This window comes from Aegilops tauschii, chromosome 2, assembly GCF_002575655.3.
Source record: "Aegilops tauschii subsp. strangulata cultivar AL8/78 chromosome 2, Aet v6.0, whole genome shotgun sequence".
Classification (NCBI taxonomy): domain Eukaryota; kingdom Viridiplantae; phylum Streptophyta; class Magnoliopsida; order Poales; family Poaceae; genus Aegilops; species Aegilops tauschii.
This window is the reverse complement of record NC_053036.3, coordinates 595,645,880-595,665,664: the sequence shown is the minus strand read 5'-3', so window position 1 is coordinate 595,665,664 and position 19,785 is coordinate 595,645,880. Positions and strand designations below refer to the sequence as shown.

Below are 19,785 nucleotides of genomic sequence, written 5' to 3'. Positions count from 1 at the left end.
TATATATATATATATATATATAGTAGAGACCAAATTGTGAAAAAAAACAAGACCTTTCTCCAGATCATCGTCTGTCCTTATTTTGAATTACATAAACAGGAATAATAGTTACATGATTTTTTTAAACAAAGAAAATGGTAAATTGTTAGCCCCAAATGCCTGATTCAGATCCACCATCGCCCACGGAAGCGTCTGTCGGCCGTGCTGCTATTTGACCTACACTACAGTTTCACTCCAGAGTGAATGGCAACTACACCGCCCACCAGATTTTCATATTCGACCGCCTCAAATCCAGCTTCCTGGATCATCTGAGCAAACTTTTCCTGGAAAGTAAAAGTAGTTTGATCAGCAGACATGCGGAACATATACAGACACATGAAATGCTTGAAAAGTGTTGTAATCTTGCATCCTTCAGCTTTATATCTTTTGCTGTGACAGGAACAGTCAATGTCAATACTGTTTTACAAGGTACTAATTACTCCTAGATATTCTAGAGGTTTGACATATGGTAGAAATCACTAAAAAGCAAGAAGTTTCGAAGAAACCAGTCAGCTCAGTAACAGGAAATGCTTTAGAAATGCCGATCTTCACCTGTTTTGGAAAACGACGAATGCTCTCGACCAAGTATTGGTACGACTGCCTATCACCAGCAACTAGCTCTCCCACAGCCGGAATCACAGAAAATGAATAGATGTCGTAACTGGAGGAAAAAATGGATAGTGAACTTCCAAAAGTTCAGAGAGAAATAATCGAAACAGTAGAACACAACATTAACATTACTTTCCACAAAAGCACTGGGAAGATATTCTTTTGGGAAGGATGAGACAACACTATCATTGAAGCAATAAACAAAAAAGGGTCATTTCTATTTGTACAAAATAAACGACAACAAGAAACATGAGCCTACTTAGGGCAAGTTCAGCCGATGTTTAACACATAGCCACATTGGTTGCTAATAGATTATAACTTTGTTGCAGTGCCTAGTGCAAATGCTGAAAACAAACAGTGCAGTTGCTGACAATTAATTGTAGGAGCGGCATCTGCTTGTTTAATTTTAATAACAGAATGTTCAAGACATTAATGCTGGCATACTTGCTTGACCAAAGAAAACTTACATGTCTTTAAAAACTGGAACATCTACATGACTCAACTCCAAGCATAGGAACCTTCCTCCTTTCTTTAGAACTCTGAAACACACAAATCCATGTGAAACTGATTAGATGCAAAGAACAGAAACTAGTCGGATTTCATAAGACACACAGCAAATCCTACAGCGAGAAATCTCCTCGAAAACAACATTCAATCAAAACTTGCCAACCGTTTATAAGTTTGAAAAATCAAAATCAAATACAAATATTTGAACAGATGGATGCATCTAATTTCCAGCATAGTAGAAACTTCAGGAGATTAAAAATGAGACTGGGGTAAGATTTGTTAGTTGGTTCAGGATTCTTGCGTGGCCCACCTGTAAGCTTCTGATAGAGCTTTCTCAATGTGTGTAACATTTCTGATCCCGAATGCAATAGTATAGCCATCCATAGACCCATCCTCAAAAGAAAGAGCTTCTGCATCTCCCTGTACCCAACTAAGGCACTGCTCTTCATTGTAGCCTGAAAAAAGAATAAACTGTCGGACAACAGACAACATTTGAAATTAAGGTGGCATGATGAAATGAGTTTCATGAACCACAACCTTTTTCAGCAGCACGCTTCTTTCCAACTTCTAGCATATTTGGATTAATGTCACAAACATAAATGTGAGTGTCTTCTTCCATATCAGTAAGAGTACCCTGCGTAGCTCTGTGGCTCACACTCTTAATTCTTTCGACTACACGGAACGCAACATCCCCTGGTGTTGACATAGAAGAAATGCCAGGTACATTATTTCAAATTTCATAACGAGTGTTCAAGAGAATTGGTAATATATTGGTGCAGAAACTTCTTAGCAGCATAACATGTCAAAAGGAAGTCATTCATAAATAAAAAGATACAGTAGCAACAGGAAGACAAGGTGTACACTGTACAATCAATCTAGAACAAGGCTACGATAAGCATCACATAATTTTGAGAACAAAGAAGAGGTCCTTAGTTAAATGCCTCGCTTCATAGATAATGCATGTGCTCCTCTATCTGCCAATTTGGAGAGGAAATATGGACACTGAATCTTGCATTGCCACATGGAGGGAGGCAGAACAGGAATTTAAATACTTATTGTGTTAACGATCAACATTAGTAGATAAATCATGACAGAGAATGAATGAGGAGTCTATCACAGGCTAACATAGAGATATCACTAGCAACAGGAAATGCATAATTCTTATGTTAGGGAAAGGATGGACATGGGAACAATGCTGAGGAATCAGTATGAAGTTTGTGTAAGGTAAGCCATCCCAGAACCTGCCATTTGGGAGAGCCACCGTACCAAGACATCTGATTCCACTAAATTCGTTTTTGACTGTCTATGTTGTCCTAATTGCGTCAATCTGATGATTCCCATCTTATATTCTGAATGAGGGTATAGTGCTAGAAGGACACCCCTATTAACTAGGAGTATTATTTTACCTGTCCCACCGGCCACGTCGAGGTGCTTCATCCCAGGAAAAGGATTCAGCTTTGAGATCAGCCTGGAAAAGAAGTCAGAGGAATCCGGTAAGAACAACGAATCCCCATAGGGGGTAATGGACTGAGCTCCACTAACCAACCTGTCCTTCCAGAGCCGGTGCAGCCCAGCGCTCATGAGGTCGTTCATGACGTCGTAGCTGGAGGCGACGCTGCTGAACACGTTGCCGACCAGCTTGCTCTTCTCGTCCTCGCGCACCTGCTTGAATCCTGACGAGGAACGAGACCGTGAGCAGCAAGCAGGCCACGAGAGAGCGGGCGACGAGGAAGGGGGGCGGGGGGCGTACCGAAGCTGGTGGCGTGGGAGTGGAGGAAGGCCGTGTGGCTGGCGCTGGCGGCCGCCGGCAGGAGGTGGCCGTGGCGGCGGCGGAGGCTGGAGGACGCCAGCCTCGCGGCGGCCGCTCGCAGAGCCATGCCCTTCCTTCCTCGGCGGGCCGAGATGACCGGAGTAACAGATAGCCGTCGGTGGGGGGGAGGGGGGAGAAGGGAGCACGGGCGGCGACGGCGGTGCGTGCGGAGATGCGAGCGACACGGCGACCAGGGGGAGAGAGAGGGGGTCTGTGCTGTTCTCTCGGCTTGTTGGGCTGCGTCGTGTAGGCAGGCCTTACAGTCACGGGCCGGGCCGTATCTTCCCTCGTGCCGCCCAAGGCCCAAGCGGTGTGGCACACGGAATCTCGAGGATTCCCCGGAAAGGTAAACCGAGGCGGAAAAAAAGAGAGCAGGTTAATTACCCTCGCCGCCGCGAATCCCCTCTCCTCCACTCGCCGCCGTCCCCGACAGCAAGAATCGCCTAGCGAAAATCCTTGCGGCTCGGATTCCGGCGGCTGCCGCGATGAAGCTCGTCCACCGCAATCTCGCCCGAAACGGGCCCGGCTCCGCCAAGGTCCCCTCTTCCTCCCCCTCTCCCCTCCCCCGCCCCATCCCTCTCGGCGCGCTCTGTTTGAGGAGCGGCCCGGGCTGGCCCCCGGTTGGATTCTGTGGGTGCGGCTGCTGACTAGCTCGTTCATGTGGTTGCGCAGCTGCTGCCGGAGGAGGAGGACGACCTGTGGCACGCGTACAATCTCATCGCCGTCGGGGACAGTCTCCAGGCCGTCACTGTCCGGTGGGTTCTCCTTTCGCATCATGGTTCTTGTTTTTTTGGTTCAGCTCATGTGCTCTGTGCTAGTGGTTAGTAACCGAGTCCTCTGGTGGATGCTGCAGCCGCCATATATAATTTGCTCTCCCCGGTTTAGCACTTTCTGATTGCTAGTTTTGAAGTACTCTTATGGATCTCGGTCGACCATTGCAAGTGCAAGCAGAGTTAGGGTAGGTTCCTGCATGGGAGGCATGGTTTGCCAGGTGAAGAAAGAAAAATAAGGTCGAGCTGGCTATGATGGGTATTTCTCAGCTCTTGGCTGTGGTTCTGGGGGATTGTAGACCATTCGTGTGATAAGTGATTTTCTCCTTCATTGTAGTATAGTTGTGATAAGTTCAAGCCTTTGTTCAAGGGCCTTCCAGTTACCCAGTATACCATGGAATCTCCCTCGAAATTGATCGCCTTCTTCTGTTCGTTTTCAGGAAAGTTCTGAGAGATTCTGCTTCTGGAGGACGTGATGCGGAGCGCGTGAAGCTAAAGTTGGAAATTGTAGTTGAGGTGATACCATTTGTCTATTTGCATCGAGTGGCTTTGTTTAATGGTTCTAGCTGTAACCATTTTGGCTTCCAACATCAGGCATCATCGTCGTTATGACCGCGTACTTTATGACATCACAGATGGAAAGCGGTAGGGGATTAGCATACTGGCTGCAAAAGCTTAGAGTTATTACTGATTCTAGATCATATCTGTCGGATATGTACTGGAAAGGCTCAAGTGATACGTGACCTGAAAATTAGAGAAGGGATGCAATTGTGTAGGTCTTATATGCATGTTGCTGCCACTGCGTTAGAATAAAATGTAGCACTTTCCTTGCAAAAAAAAAGAGTTGTATAATGAGCACCTAATGAAGCATCATCACTTGAGAACTCGAAAATACATTGAGCAGAGGTAATAAGGCACCATGCCTAGGAATTAACACCTTATACATCGCTTTTCTTTGTTTTGTTTATTGTTCTTTCCAATGCTATAAAAAACAAATTACATGCTTTTCTAATTTGATAATGACTCGATTCTTTATCTTTGGCATAGTCTGTAGATTATGACAAGGAGGGGAACGTTTTGCGCGTCCGTGGCAAAAATATTACTGAGAATGATCACGTGAAGATTGGCCAGTTTCATACTTTAGAACTTGAGCTGAAGAGACCTTTTGTTCTACGAAAGGTATGCCCAAAAATTATTTTAAGCTATTGTATCTGTTTACTCTGTGGACTACCATATTGGTTTACAATTGATGATAAGTACCCTTGGCTTAAACTTGGAATCAGTTTTAATTTTGGACATGGCTCTGAAAATCTAAATGGTACTCTTTCTACTTGTGTAGGAATATTGGGATTGGTTAGCACTTGATACCATCCAACAAGCATGTGGTATGTGATTTATCTTCGACAGATATTACAGCCTTTATCATTATCTGCTTCACTGCTACTGCTTCACAAAAGAAAAAAGACAGTATTTTAATTGTGTGCACCTAAACCTCTTCAGATCCTACTGCAAGTGCTGATCTAGCAGTTATTCTCATGCAAGAAGGACTTGCTCACTTATTCCTTATTGGGAGAAGGTACCCAAAAACATTTTTCACTCGCTGAACATAATATTTCATTGTTTTCTCTTCTTGAATTGCTTTAAATAATTAGATCCCATGCAAGTCATGCTAAATATGATTATTTCATAGAATAACCTTACACTAAGCTTGTCTGATTCTCTCATGATAAGCATACCTCATGAAGTTACATTGACCTTTGCACCCTTTTGATGAGGTTCTATTATCCAAGCGACCATTACCTTAAAAGTTGATTTTTCTTTTTGTGAGTGTGTGTGTGGTGGTGGTGGTGGGGGGTATTTCCAGGGACAAATCCAACAACAACAACAAAGCCTCAGTTCCAAACAAGGTTGGGGTAGGCTAGAGTTGAAACCATCTCAGACGATGTTGGACAAGAATCCATAACTATTAAATATGTAATGGAAAAGAATAATCTTGTGATGGTACCGATTTTGAACTAGAATGTCAGATAGTGCTAACACCAAACTGAAGTTTCATGAGTATTTTCATTCAATATTCACACACCCTGTGCAGTTACACAGGAACAACAGATTTGTCTATGGTCTCCCCTAAATATGAACATCCAGTGGTCATATAGATTCTGGCATGTTCTTACTATTGCTTCCCTAGTCCTTGATTGGCTTTAGTTGTTTCTGCCTTTTCATTCAACTTACTAGCAATGACTGTTTTAAACAGCATAACAGCAACAAGGTCACGTGTTGAAACCTCGATTCCTAGGAAACATGGACCTGCCATTGCTGGTTACGAGTCGGTACGTTAACTATCCTATAAGATAATGTGGATTTCCTTTGTCTTATCTATTTGCTACTGAGTTGGCAGCCTTTTTTTTCCTATGCAGGCTCTCAAGAAGTTCTTTGAGCATGTTTTGCAGGTAAGCACATAATAATCTGTTCAAAGTTCACAAGAAATGAGAATGTTTATAAATGATTTTTTTTTGCAACACATTACATTGCTTGTCTGCAGGCCTTGCTGAAGCACATTGATTTCGAAGTGGTCCAGTGTGTTGTAATTGCAAGCCCAGGTTTTACTAAGGTAATCACATACCTAGAGGAAAAATATATATTATTATAATACTTTCTTTATAAGGGTCACCAGCCTGTGAAAACATCTTAAACAATGTTTTTTGAAGAACGATAAATATATCTGTCATGTGATGTTAAATCAATTTCTGAGTCGATCTTGATAGGCAAAATAGAAACCAGTGAGTTAATGTTAATAACCTATCAAATAGTAAAATAAACCATGCTTCACGAAAAAGGTCTCGGGCTTATATGTTGCTCTGGTCGTATCATATGTCAGCACTGGTTCATTGTTTATAAGGTGGTAACGCGACCTAAGGCAAGCACCAACCACCCTGATGCCTTAGCACCTAAAGCGGGCATAGTTGTAAGGCGCTGCCAGGGCACCTTGGCTCCGAAGCGCCGCTTAAGCATGCAAGACGGGACGCCTTATAAACAATATGTTCTGCAGCTATATTCCATGTCTTGAGGGACTACCCAAAGCCTGATGTTTCCATTCCCTAATTTTGTTACCAACTTGAGTGTGTAAGTACTGTACTAACATCCACCGTCCACGTATAGTTTACCGTCACTCGTTGTCCTGTTTTAATGGGTAACTAGGGAGTTTTCTGAGTACATACAGTTTAAAATTTATGTATCAGTGTAGTATGGTCAAATTATCATGGTTTTGGCTGCACCTGGCAATATAGTCAATTGCATCATTGCATGTTACTTTTGCCATCTACACTTGTTTCCAACTTGAAACATGTGCTGCTGTCTACTTCCATTTTGGTTCATCTATTGCTACTTGCATAAGTTAAACCCTCCATATCTTCATCATGAAAATAATATCAATTCCTATTCTTTTTTCTTCTCTTTTTATCTTAATTACAGGATCAGTTTCGTGATTACATGCATCTTGAAGCTGCACGGCGAGACTTGAGAGTAATAATTGAGAACAAATCACGCATTATTCTTGCACATGCACCTTCAGGCTACAAGTGAGTTCTATATTTTCTCATTCAATTGATTCTGTGTACTCCTCTACCTGTTTTGGCCGTCTATCTTTCCCCTTTTATTTAAGCTAGAACAGGGTAATACTTGGAGATTTAGGTTCTGCTTCTAAAATTCTGAATAATCTGTTGGAAACTTGCTTGATGTGGTACTACTAACATGTCTATCCGGCTGATACAAGTGGTTCATTTGCCTGTGACCAGTTGTATGGTCATTCTGGAATACTCTAATTCTCTACTGAGCTATATATTTGCTAAATGAGTGGTTGGTTTATGTATTTCCTGGTCCTCTATTTTCTCTTTGCTCTCTGTTTTCTTTGATCCTAATGTTGCTGTTGATTATTGGTTATTTGGTATAGGCATAGTTTGAAGGAAGTTTTGGACACCCCAGGTGTGATGTCACTGATAAAAGATACAAAAGCGGCACAGGAGGTAAGTCTGATTTAGAACTCCCTGTTGTCAATATATCCTGTAACTTACACGTATGATTCCTCTGAAAAAATTCCATATCTTGATTAGCTACACATGCCAGACACTTTCAAAACAGATTATAAGTGCAGCTGCTCAGATCTTGTCTTGTATTTCTATTGTAATTTGCAGGTGCAAGCTTTGAAGGAATTCTTCACTATGCTTACTAATGTAAGCCTCTTGAACAAGCAAACTTGTAACTGATGGCTTTTGACATGTTCAGTACTCCCTCCGTTCCTAAATATAAGTCTTTTTAGAGATTCCAATGCGGACTACATACGGAGCAAAATGAGTGAATCTACATTCTAAAATGTCTATATACATCCGTATGTGAATCTCCAAAAAGACTTATATTTAGGAACGGAGGGAGTACTATTTAACTTATCTAATATGTTGCTACTGCTTAGATGTTGACCATGTATACATATACATACACACTTGTATCAGAAGAACAGTTACAGTACTGATTTTATGTGTTTATGACTTCCAGCCGTTGATTCTGCTTAGTTCAAGTATATCTGATTAGACTTAAATGTTTGCTGCTTAATTGCAGGACTCAGCCCGAGCGTGTTATGGACCTAAGCACGTTGAGGTCGCACATGAACGTCTTGCAATACAAACTCTTCTGATGACAGATACTTTGTTTCGGTATAAGTCATGTTTATGGAATTGATTATACTGTTATTTCTTGTGCATATGTTCTGTTTGAAAAATGTGGTTGGTTTGGTATTAGAACAAGTGGAAAACTACAGCCACAAAAAACTTGACAAAGAAGTCTTGATGCAACAAAACTGTGCAATGTGGCCATTGTGGTAGGTTAGTTAAGCTTGCTTGCCTACCTGCTATGGATGAATGGTGTGGCTCACCAGGAAACATTAGGTTGATGAAATACTTGCGTTTTGCAAATTCTGAAATATTGGTTCGGTATATATTAATTTCCACTCCTTACTGTTCATCATGGCATGAACGAGCACTTGATACCAAGAGAATTATTGTAGCGACTACTACTATGTGTTCTAACTAATGAGTACTACAAACTTTATTTTTGAAAGGTCACGAGCAGAAACTTAGGTCAAGTTATTGCTCTATGTAGCCTGCTTTGTTCAGCTGAAATACGTTTGCAACATGAGCTGGTTGCTGATCACTACTCTTGATTTTGAAGATGCTATTGATTGTGAATCCATATTAGGCTATTTACACATAGGAATGGAATCGAAAATTTTCTGCAAGAAAAAATAGCAGGCTGCCCTTTCAATAGTTCATTTTGTTAGTCTGGGCATATCAATAATTCACTTTTGTTAGTCTGGGCATTAGCAAGGGAGGTTCCCATATTTGATGAGTGGCTTCAAGCCGAATATCTGTATGTACATGCGCTTCCTATGCATCTAATATGACCTGAAAATTGAAGCAGAAGTTCATGAGTTGCAATTTGCCTGTACAGTCTTGCTGTTTATTTATTCTCCTTCTGCTTGCCCTTGTAGGAACACGGACATCGCTAGCAGGAGAAAGTATGTGAACTTGGTTGAGTCAGTCAAGAAATATGGTGGTACAGTGCACATATTTTCTTCGATGCATGTCTCCGGCGACCGTGAGTATACTGCCACTATTTTGAACTCGCACACCTTGTTCATAATTGCTCATTTCACACTACAATCAAAGAAAAATATTGAGATGCAATAAAGTGTCACACTGTTGGAAATGTGCAAGGAGAATTAAAAATTAACTAAATACAGTTATAGTTGATGCTATGGCAAAAAAGTTGAAGCAATAAGGAATTTCTTTATTACAAATCAATTTTCTGCACATTTCCTGCATTCTGAGATTGCTTCTCTCCTGATATGTTTGAACAGAATTGGCGCAGTTGACAGGAATAGCAGCTATACTTCGTTTCCCTCTGCCAGATTTGGAGGACATCGAGATGTGATTAGTCCAGCCCTGTCTGCAGCTGCCTAACATTGTTTGTACCAAGCTGTTAACTTATAGCTGATCAAGTGTAATAATAATAATATAACAGTTGGTTCTATGTAGGTAGCAACAGAAAGAAATTCTGACAACATTTTAATGTATCCTTGTTGTAAATGGTTAGCTATGCCACATCTATTGGTTATTCTTGACTTAATAATAAGGGCCCTCTCCACTTTTGCCCTTGAGATGTGGATGCTGAGGTACACAGGTCGGCCAGGGCTGCGACTTCTCTAGCTTCATGTCGACATATCTCGCGGTGTAACCCCCCTTGCTATATGTGTATTCCTTTAAACATTACTGGATAAAAGGTTGGTCGTTCTCTGAAAAACTTGTCGTCGCCTATGCCGTAGAATCCTTAGTTGATCTAAATATAACCCTAGCTGCAACCATCCTTTCCTTTCCTAATGTGGGGAACAGGCAATAGAGCTCGCTCTTTGCGACACAGAAGCTCGCCCGGCCTTTGGCGTGTGGGCAAGCGGACCAGCCCATTTATGTATTCTTGGAAACTTCTCTAAGCAGTTTTGGGAAGTTTTCATGGATCGGTATTAGAAGTTTCCATCAGCTTTTTTATTTTCTTTTGTTTCGATGTGTTTTATATCAGTTTTTAATGATTTTTTGATTTTTTTTTCTAATTTCTGTTTTCCCTTTTTCTTCATTTTTCAAATACATGTGGGCTTTTTCTTCAAATACATGCTGAACATTTTCGTATACAGGCTTACCATTTTTTAATTACGCAATTTTTTTTGACATTGTATAAATATTTAAAATTGTCATGAACATATGTAGAGTGTGAATATTTTGATGATATGAAACATTTTTATAAAATTATACGCACATTTGTTTATATTTCATAACAATTTTAAAATGTGATGAACATTTTTTGAAACACATAAATATTTTCTTTAAATGTCACATACATTTTTTTGGCAATAAAGAGTTTTGGAAATTATGTGTCATTTTTTATATTGTACTATTTAAAAAAATAAATGAGAGGACTATTTAAAAAAACACATGAACATTTTTAAAATTTCAAAATTGTTTTTGAACCATAAGAACATTCTAAAAATTAGAGCGAACAAAATTTTTACACTACGTAAATATATTTTAAATGAATGATGAACACTTTAAAAAAATTAAGTAAATTATTTTTTGGAAATGTGCGTGCAACATGTGTTGTGGGCCCTTGCACGTCAGTTTTTCCTCCTCTCCTTCCCTGGACGGATCTGGAATCTTCTTCCTCGTACTTGTCTCGACCCTCCCCCCACCCCCCCCCCCCCCTCCCCATTGACACCCAACACACCCTCCCTCAAATCTCCTACCTAAATCCTCCGCAGCCCAAGTTTCAAGTATGGCGCTGCAACCTCAGATCCCATGCTCAAGAACGACACCCCACTATGTTGTGAATTGGGTGAGACGACCTTTGCGCAGAACACACAGCAAGCTGCATTGCAAGACCAGGGCACCAACATGGAGATGCAAGGACGGGGCGTGCTGCGAACCAACATATGGTTGGACGGTTAGGTGGACAATGATATCCCCAGCCCACCAGGATTCAAGTCCTAGTGCTCTTATTTATCTTGGATTTATTTCAGGATTTTCGGTGATGCGCGTTTAGTGGGAGGAGACGTTCTGGTCGACTACGAGGCGCCTACGGTGATCTCTTAAAATCTCAAAATGATATGCCGGCTCAGTCTCTCGGAGGTGCTCATAGGGGTAGGGTGTGCGTGCGTGTGTTTATAGGGATGAGTGTATGCACGTATATATGAGCGCTTATGTCTGTACTGTGTTCAAAATAAAGGACGGGGCGTGCTTGTCATGCACCGTCACACGGCGGTTGCAATCCCAGAAGGCGACGTGACGGAGGAAGAGGAGAGACGACAAGCGCCACGAGGGATAGAGGTTGTTGCTGCTGAGACGATTTTATGCAACAACGACGACAAAAACAGCAATGCTGCAGCGAAAACATCTTTCATTGCAAAAAAAATTCTACAACATCAGCCATGATGCAAAAGAGTGAAGACGCAAAAATCTACATGAGTCAGGCGGTCCTTCTGTCTCGCAACGAGACCTTCGAATTGGCGCATATAGGAGCTGTTTGGATGCTGCCCTAGCCAGCCCTACCAAATCGTGGGCCAGCCAAAACTTTGGCACAGCATCCAGCCGCCCACGCCCTGGCCAAGAGTTGGCAACAAAATGAACTGGAGATGCCCATGCAGCCTGGTCGTGCCAAATATTTGGTCATCATCCACATCCAATGTTTTGGCATGGCGGCTGTTGGCTGGAATCCAAACAGACCCATAGCGGCTATTGAAGAACCAGGGCTCACGCGCCGCTGGATCGGGACGACCCACTGATCTTCCAGATCTCTCCTTCGCCAGGCTTGCTCGGCCGCTCGCCCACTCACTTATTTTTCTTGCTTGTTATTTGCAAGGGCTGGTTTGTTGTCCACGTAGAAAATCGTCGGTTTTAATTTTATTAGTAATTTTTTAAATCAATGTTTTCAAAAATGTTTGAGAAATTTAAAATATTAACGAATTTGAAAATATACATGAAATACAAAAAAATTGGGGACTAAAAAAAATGTTCACATATTCAAAGAAGTGTTCACGAATTGAAAAAATGTTCGGGAATTTTTTTTTTCATGGATTTAAAAAAAACTCATAGATTTGATATTTTTCATGAATTTGGGAAAAAGAGTTTACCAATTTCAAAAAAATCCATTGAATTTCAAAGAAAAAAAATCATGATTTTAAAAAGGAAATATAAAAATTTCATGTATTTGAATTAGATTCAAAATTTAAAGATGATTGCAAATCTGAGAAATTTCACGAGAAATAATGCATTTAAAAAATAAAAAAGTAATAAATAAAATTAAGAATGAAAAGTAAAAAATTCGAACAGTAGGAAAACTGAACGAAAATCCAACAGAAAAACAAAGAAAAAAAACTAGCTACGTTTGTCCCAATAAAACCACGCGTAGCGCCCGTTGCGGAAGAAAGGAAATAGGCCTAATAGGCCGGCCCATGTAGATCGTATGAGGATGAACAGCGACAGATGCGCCTAACTCAGTTCACCAGACTTCCCTCTCGTTAGGGTTTTGTTTTCTCCCGGCACCGTCGAGATCGTTTTCCCCTACCTCCGTAGCGCCTTCCCTGGCCCGTGCGCCCGCACTGGAGAGGTTGGGACGGGGGAGGGTTAGGGTTTATCAGGAGGGTCCGATCGGTTTCATCGGACTAGGGTTCAGGATGTCATCCAACAAGGCTTCGGGGTGTGCGATGGCGGATCAAGCGGAGGCCGAGGACGTGGAAAAGCTGATGCAAGAGCTGGGGCTGACGGAGGATGACCTGGACGACGTTGTTTTTGATGAGAAAGAGGTTCTGCTGGAGGCCGCACGATGGGTTGCCCTGATTAGGGTTCACTCAAGCAAAACATATAGTCAATTTTGGTTCTTCAAGAACATGCGGGCGACATGGGATCTTGCCCAGGAAGTAAAATTCAAGCCATTGGAGGACAACCTTTACACCGCCCAATTCTCTTGCTTAGGAGATTGGGAGAGAGTCACCCAGGACGGCACTTGGCACTTTAGGGGTGATGCGGTGATCATAAAGCCGTATGATGGACTTGTAAAACCCTCCATAGTCCAGCTTGACACTATTGAAATCTGGGCTCAAATCCATGACGTTCCAGACCTGTTTGCACATCTAGTGTCGGCTCTTGCGACAAAGATTGGAGAGGTTCTCTTTGCTGAACCACCATCGCAGGATTTCGCAGGAAATTTTTATCGTGTCTGGATACGAACCAACGTTTTGAAGCCTTTGAAGAATGCAGTTGAGGGAGTCCTGGATTAGGGGGTCTCCGGGCGTCCGGGCTATGTGACATGGGCCGGACTGATGGGCTGTGAAGATACAAGATAGAAGGCCATCCCCCGTGTCCGGTTGGGACTCTCCTTTGCGTGGATGGCAAGCTTGTCGTTCGGATGTGAAGATTCCTTTCTCTCTAAACCGACTCTGTACAACCCTAGGCCCCTCCGGTGTCTATATAAACTGGAGGGTTTAGTCCGTAGAGGCAATCACAATCATACATGCTAGACATCTAGGGTTTAGCCATTACGATCTCGAGGTAGATCAACTCTTGTAACCCCTATACTCATCAAAGTCAATCAAGCTGGAAGTAGGGTATTATCTCCATTAAGAGGGCCCAAACCTGGGTAAACATCGTGTCCCCCGCCTCCTGTTACCTTCGATCCTCAGACGCACAGTTCGGGACCCCCTACCCTAGATCGGCCGGTTTTGACACCAACATTGGTGCTTTCATTGAGAGTTCCCCTATGCTGCCAACAGAAGGTTTGATGGCTCGATCGATCATCTACAATGATGCTGTGTCGGGGGAGACTCCCCCCGGCCAAATTTTGTATTCGGCGGCTTCTCACTCCATGCCAACTCGATTGACCACCTTGAGAAGATCGATAGCTACGCCCCTGGTCATCAGATCAGTTTCGGGAACCTAAACTATGTCGCTGATATCCGAGGAGACTTGATCTTTGAAGGGTTTACGGCCCCGACCACGGCTCTGGCCCTAGATCCAGAGCAAACTACCAGGTCCGAAGATGGGAGTCTGGAGCCCACCGAACTCCCCGCTACAAACCGCATTATCGAGGATCCGGAGACGATCGTGTCCACGACGAACTTGGAATCAGTCCAGGTTCCCCCTATCATTAAAAGGCGGGACTCGCCACCGGACTCCATATCCGAACTCTCGAGGTCCGCGTCAAAAAGGCATAGCTAGGAAGCTCTCACTCTGGCCAGCCCTGCGGACTCTCGCCTCCACGTCCAAACCTCGCTCTTAAACGAGGCTCTGGACTTAATGCGATCCCTCGCTATTTCAGAGTAATCACTTCAGAACTACGCCCAGCCCGGACTAGGGGCTGAGAGCGGGGAATTTTACGTCCCACCCACCACCCACTTCATAGCCACTGTCGAAGATTTAACCGACATGCTGGACTACGCCTCGGAAGACATCGACGGCATGGACGACGATGCTGGAGACAAACATGGCCAAGACCCTAAAGGAAATATGCCCTAGAGACAATAATAAAGTTATTATTTATTTCCTCATATCATGATAAATGTTTATTATTCATGCTAGAATTGTATTAACCGGAGACATAATACATGTGTGAATACATAGACAAACATAGTATCACTAGTATGCCTCTACTTGACTAGCCCATTAATCAAAGATGGTTAAGTTTCCTAGCCATGGACATGAGTTGTCATTTGATTAACGGGATCACATCATTAGGAGAATGATGTGATTGACTTGACCCATTCCGTTAGCTTAGCATTTGATCGTTTAGTTTACTGCTATTGCTTTCTCCATGACTTATACATGTTCCTATGACTATGAGATTATGCAACTCCCGAATACCGGAAGAACACTTTGTGTGCTACCAAACGTCACAATGTAACTGGGTGATTATAAAGGTGCTCTATAGGTGTCTCCGATGGTGTTTGTTGAGTTGGCATAGATCGAGATTAGGATTTGTCACTCCGATTGTCGGAGAGGTATCTCTGGGCCCTCTCGGTAATGCACATCACAATAAGCCTTGCAAGAAATGTGACTAATGAGTTAGTTGCGGGATGATGCATTACGGAATGAGTAAAGAGACTTGCCGGTAACGAGATTGAGCTAGGTATTGAGATACCGACGATCGAATCTCGGGCACGTAACATACCGATGACAAAGGGAACAACGTATGTTGTTATGCGGTTTGACCGATAAAGATCTTCGTAGAATATGTAGGAACCAATATGAGCATCCAGGTTCCGCTATTCGTTATTGACCGGAGACATGTCTCGGTCATGTCTACATAGTTCTCGAACCCGTAGGGTCCGCACGCTTAAAGTTCTGTGATGATCGGTATTATGAGTTTTTGTGTTTTGATGTACCGAAGGTAGTTCGGAGTTCCGGATATGATCATGGACATGACGAGGAGTCTCGAAATGGTCGAGACGTAAAGATCGATATATTTGACGACTATGTTCGGACACCGGAAGTGTTTCGGGAGGTGTCGGACATATACCGGAGTACCGGGGGGTTACCGGAACCCCCCGGGGAGTTTATTGGTCCTATTGGGCCCTAGTGGGAGAAGAGGAGGGGCGGCCAGGGCAGCCGCCCACCCCCCTCTAGTCCGAATTGGACAAGGAGGGGGGGGGGCAGCGCCCCCCTTTCCTTCTCTTCCTCTCTCCCTTCCCTCTCCTCTCCTACTCCTACTTGGAAGGGGGGAGTCCTACTCCCGGTGGGAGCAGGACTCCTCATGGGGCGCGCCATAGGGGGCCGGCCCCTCCCCCTCCTCCACTCCTTTATATACGGGGAGGGAGGCACCCCTTGGTGACACAACAATTGATCATTGATCTTTTAGCCGTGTGCGGTGCCCCCCTCCACCATAATCCACCTCGGTCATATCGTAGCGGTGCTTAGGCGAAGCCCTGCGTCGGTAGCTTCATCAACACCGTCACCACGCCGTCGTGCTGATGAAGCTCTTCCCGGAAGCTCTACTGGACCGTGAGTTCGCGAGACGTCATCGAGCTGAACGTGTGCTGAACGCGGAGGTGCCGTACGTTCGGTGTTGAGGATCGGTCGACCGTGAAGACGTACGACTACATCAACCACGTTGTTATAACGCTTCCGCTTGTTGGTTAACGTAGCAGAAATTCAAAATTTTCTACGCATCACCAAGATCAATCTATGGAGTAATCTAGCAACGAGGGGAAGGGGAGTGCATCTACATACCCTTGTAGATCGCTAAGCGGAAGCGTTGCAAGAACGCGGATGAGGGAGTCGTACTCGTAGCGATTCAGATCGCGGTTGATTCCGATCTGAGCACCGAAGAACGGTGCCTCCGCGTTCAACACACGTGCAGCCCGGTGACGTCTCCCACGCCTTGATCCAGCAAGGAGAGAGGGAGAGGTTGGGGAAGACTCCATCCAGCAGCAACACGACGGCGTGGTGGTGATGGAGGAGCGTGGCAATCCCGCAGGGCTTCGCCAAGCACCGCGGGAGAGGAGGAGGAAGAAGAGGGGTAGGGCTGCACCGAAAGAGAGACGTTCTCGTGTCAGTATGGCAGCCCAAACCTCAAGTATATATAGGGGGGGAGGGGGCTGCGCCCCCCTCTAGGGTTCCCACCCCAAGAGGAGGCGGCCAACCCTAGATCCCATCAAGGGGGGCGGCCAAGGGGAGGAGAGGGGGGGGGGCGCCCCACTAGATGGGCCCTAAGGCCCATCTGGACCTAGGGTTTGCCCCCTCCCACTCTCCCATGCGCCTTGGGCCTTGGTGGGGGGGGGGGGGCGGGCGCCCCAGCCCACCTGGGGCTGGTCCCCTCCCACACTTGGCCCATGCAGCCTTCTGGGGCTGGTGGCCCCACTTGGTCGACCCTCGGGACCCTCCCGGTGGTCCCGGTACATTACCGATAACACCCGAAACTTTTCCGGTGACCAAAACAGGACTTCCCATATATAAATCTTTACCTCCGGACCATTCCGGAACTCCTCGTGACGTCCGGAATCTCATCCAGGACTCCGAACAACATTCGGTAACCACGTACATACTTTCCCTATAACCCTAGCGTCATCGAACCTTAAGCGTGTAGACCCTACGGGTTCGGGAACCATGCAGACATGACCGAGACGTTCTCCGGTCAATAACCAACAGCGGGATCTGGATACCCTTGTTGGCTCCCACATGTTCCACGATGATCTCATCGGATGAACCACGATGTCGGGGATTCTATCAATCCCGTATTCAATTCCCTTTGTCTATCGATATGTTACTTGCCCGAGATTCGATCGTCGGTATCCCTATACCTTGTTCAATCTCATTACCGGCAAGTCTCTTTACTCGTTCCGTAACTCACATCATCCCGTGATCAACTCCTTGGTCACATTGTGCACATTATGATGATGTCCTACTGAGTGGGCCCAGAGATACCTCTCCGTTTACACGGAGTGACAAATCCCAGTCTCGATTCGTGCCAACCCAACAGACACTTTCGGAGATACCTGTAGTGCACCTTTATAGTCACCCAGTTACGTTGTGACGTTTGGTACACCCAAAGCATTCCTACGGTATCCGGGAGTTGCACAATCTCATGGTCTAAGGAAATGATACTTGACATTAGAAAAGCTCTGAGCAAACGAACTACACGATCTTGTGCTAGGCTTAGGATTGGGTCTTGTCCATCACATCATTCTCCTAATGATGTGATCCCGTTATCAACGACATCCAATGTCCATGGTCAGGAAACCGTAACCATCTATTGATCAACGAGCTAGTCAACTAGAGGCTTACTAGGGACATGGTGTTGTCTATGTATCCACACATGTATCTGAGTTTCCTATCAATACAATTCTAGCATGGATAATAAACGTTTATCATGAACAAGGAAATATAATAATAACCTATTTATTATTGCCTCTAGGGCATATTTCCAACAGTCTCCCACTTGCACTAGAGTCAATAATCTAGTTCACATCACCATGTGACCAACACCCAAGAGTTTACTAGAGTCAACAATCTAGTTCACATCTCTATGTGATTAACACTCAATGAGTTCTGGTTTGATCATGTTATGCTTGTGAGAGAGGTTATTAGTCAACGGGTCTGAACCTTTCAGATCCGTGTGTGCTTTACGAATATCTATGTCATCTTGTGGATGCTACCAGGCGCTGTTTGGAGCCATTTCAAATAATTGCTCTACTATACGAATCCGGTTTACTACTCAGAGTCATCCGGATTAGTGTCAAAGTTCGCATCGACGTAACCCTTTACGACGAACTCCTTTTCACCTCCATAATCGAGAAAATTCCTTAGTCCACTAGGTACTAAGGATAAGTTCGACCGCTGTCATGTGATCCATTCCCGGATCACTATTGTACCCCTTGACCAACTCATGGCAAGGCACACTTCATGTGCGGTACACAGCATAGCATACTGTAGAGCCTACGTCTAAAGCATAGGGGACGACCTTCGTCCTTTCTCTCTCTTTTGCTGTGGTCAGGTCTTGAGTCTCACTCAATACTCACATCTTGTAACACAGTCAAGAACTCCTTTGCTGATCTATTTTGAACTCTTTCAAAATCATGTCAAGGTGTGCGTTCTTTGAAAGTATCATCAGGCGTCTTGATCTATCTCTATAGATCTTGATGCCCAATATGTAAGCAGCTCTATCCAGGTCTTCCTTTGAAAAACTCCTTTCAAACAACCCTTTATGCTTTCTAGAAATTTTACATCATTTCGGATCAACAATATGTCATTCACATATACTTATCAGAAATGTTGTAGCGCTCCCACTCACTTTATTGTAAATACAAGTTTCTAACAAACTTTGTATAAACCCAAAAACTTTGATCACTCCATCAAAGCGTATATTCTGACTCCGAGATGCTTGCTCTAGTCCATGGAAGGATCGCTGGAGCTAGCATACCTTTTAGCATCCTTAGGATCGACAAAACCTTTCTGATTGTATCACATACAACCTTTCCTTACGAAAACTGGTAAGGAAACTTGTTTTGACATCCATCTGCCAGATTTCATAAATGCAGCTAATGCTAACATGATTCCGACGGACTCAAGCATCGCTACGGATGAGAAAATCTCATCGTAGTCAACTCCTTGAACTTGTGAAAATACTCTTTGCCACAAGTCGAGCTTCATAGACGGTAACATTATCGTCCACGTCCATCTTCTTCTCAAAGATCCATTTATCTTGGATTTCATGGCTTCTAACCATTTGTCGGAATATGGGCCCACCATCGCTTCTCCATAGCTCGTAGGTTCAGTATTGATATCTCAGACAGGATCACGTACCACTCTGAAGTAGCACGCATCCTCGTCGTCCTACGAGGTTTGGTAGTGACTTGATCCGAAGTTTCATGATCACTATCATAAGCTTCCACTTCAATTGGTGTAGGTGCCACAGGAACAACTTCCTGTGCCCTGCTACACACTAGTTGAAGTGACAGTTCAATAA

General features: G+C 44.0%; 2 protein-coding genes across 2 annotated transcripts; one reads left to right on the top strand and one right to left on the bottom strand.

Annotated features, from left to right (window-relative positions):
* Positions 1–34: 34 nt before the first annotated feature.
* LOC109775452 (2-methoxy-6-polyprenyl-1,4-benzoquinol methylase, mitochondrial) lies at positions 35–3,211 on the bottom strand. Its single transcript, XM_020334204.4, has 8 exons — positions 2,906–3,211; positions 2,702–2,828; positions 2,562–2,623; positions 1,693–1,848; positions 1,466–1,610; positions 1,116–1,187; positions 592–700; positions 35–323 (listed from the first exon to the last, which is right to left on the bottom strand). Exons 1-8 carry the CDS (start codon positions 3,030–3,032, stop codon positions 222–224), a joined length of 900 nt encoding a protein of 299 aa, XP_020189793.1. The 5' UTR covers positions 3,033–3,211; the 3' UTR covers positions 35–221.
* Positions 3,212–3,286: 75 nt separating this feature from the next.
* LOC109775453 (protein PELOTA 1) lies at positions 3,287–9,943 on the top strand. The gene is made up of 15 exons (XM_020334205.4): positions 3,287–3,501; positions 3,638–3,720; positions 4,176–4,251; positions 4,783–4,914; positions 5,075–5,120; positions 5,236–5,311; positions 5,990–6,065; positions 6,153–6,185; positions 6,278–6,346; positions 7,207–7,313; positions 7,685–7,757; positions 7,926–7,964; positions 8,347–8,441; positions 9,275–9,381; positions 9,644–9,943. Exons 1-15 carry the CDS (start codon positions 3,451–3,453, stop codon positions 9,715–9,717), a joined length of 1,137 nt encoding a protein of 378 aa, XP_020189794.1. The 5' UTR covers positions 3,287–3,450; the 3' UTR covers positions 9,718–9,943.
* The last annotated feature ends 9,842 nt before the right edge of the window (positions 9,944–19,785 follow it).

Coding starts and splice junctions, on each gene's coding strand:
- LOC109775452 (XM_020334204.4), bottom strand. CDS start 3,032: ATGGCTCTGCGAGCGGCCGCCGCGAGGCTGGCGTCCTCCAGCCTCCGC. Junction 2,624..2,701: donor CACCGGCTCTGGAAGGACAG/GTTGGTTAGTGG, acceptor CTTCTTTTCCAG/GCTGATCTCAAAGCTGAATC. Junction 1,611..1,692: donor GAAGCGTGCTGCTGAAAAAG/GTTGTGGTTCAT, acceptor TTCTTTTTTCAG/GCTACAATGAAGAGCAGTGC.
- LOC109775453 (XM_020334205.4), top strand. CDS start 3,451: ATGAAGCTCGTCCACCGCAATCTCGCCCGAAACGGGCCCGGCTCCGCC. Junction 4,252..4,782: donor AGTTGGAAATTGTAGTTGAG/GTGATACCATTT, acceptor TCTTTGGCATAG/TCTGTAGATTATGACAAGGA. Junction 7,314..7,684: donor CATGCACCTTCAGGCTACAA/GTGAGTTCTATA, acceptor TATTTGGTATAG/GCATAGTTTGAAGGAAGTTT.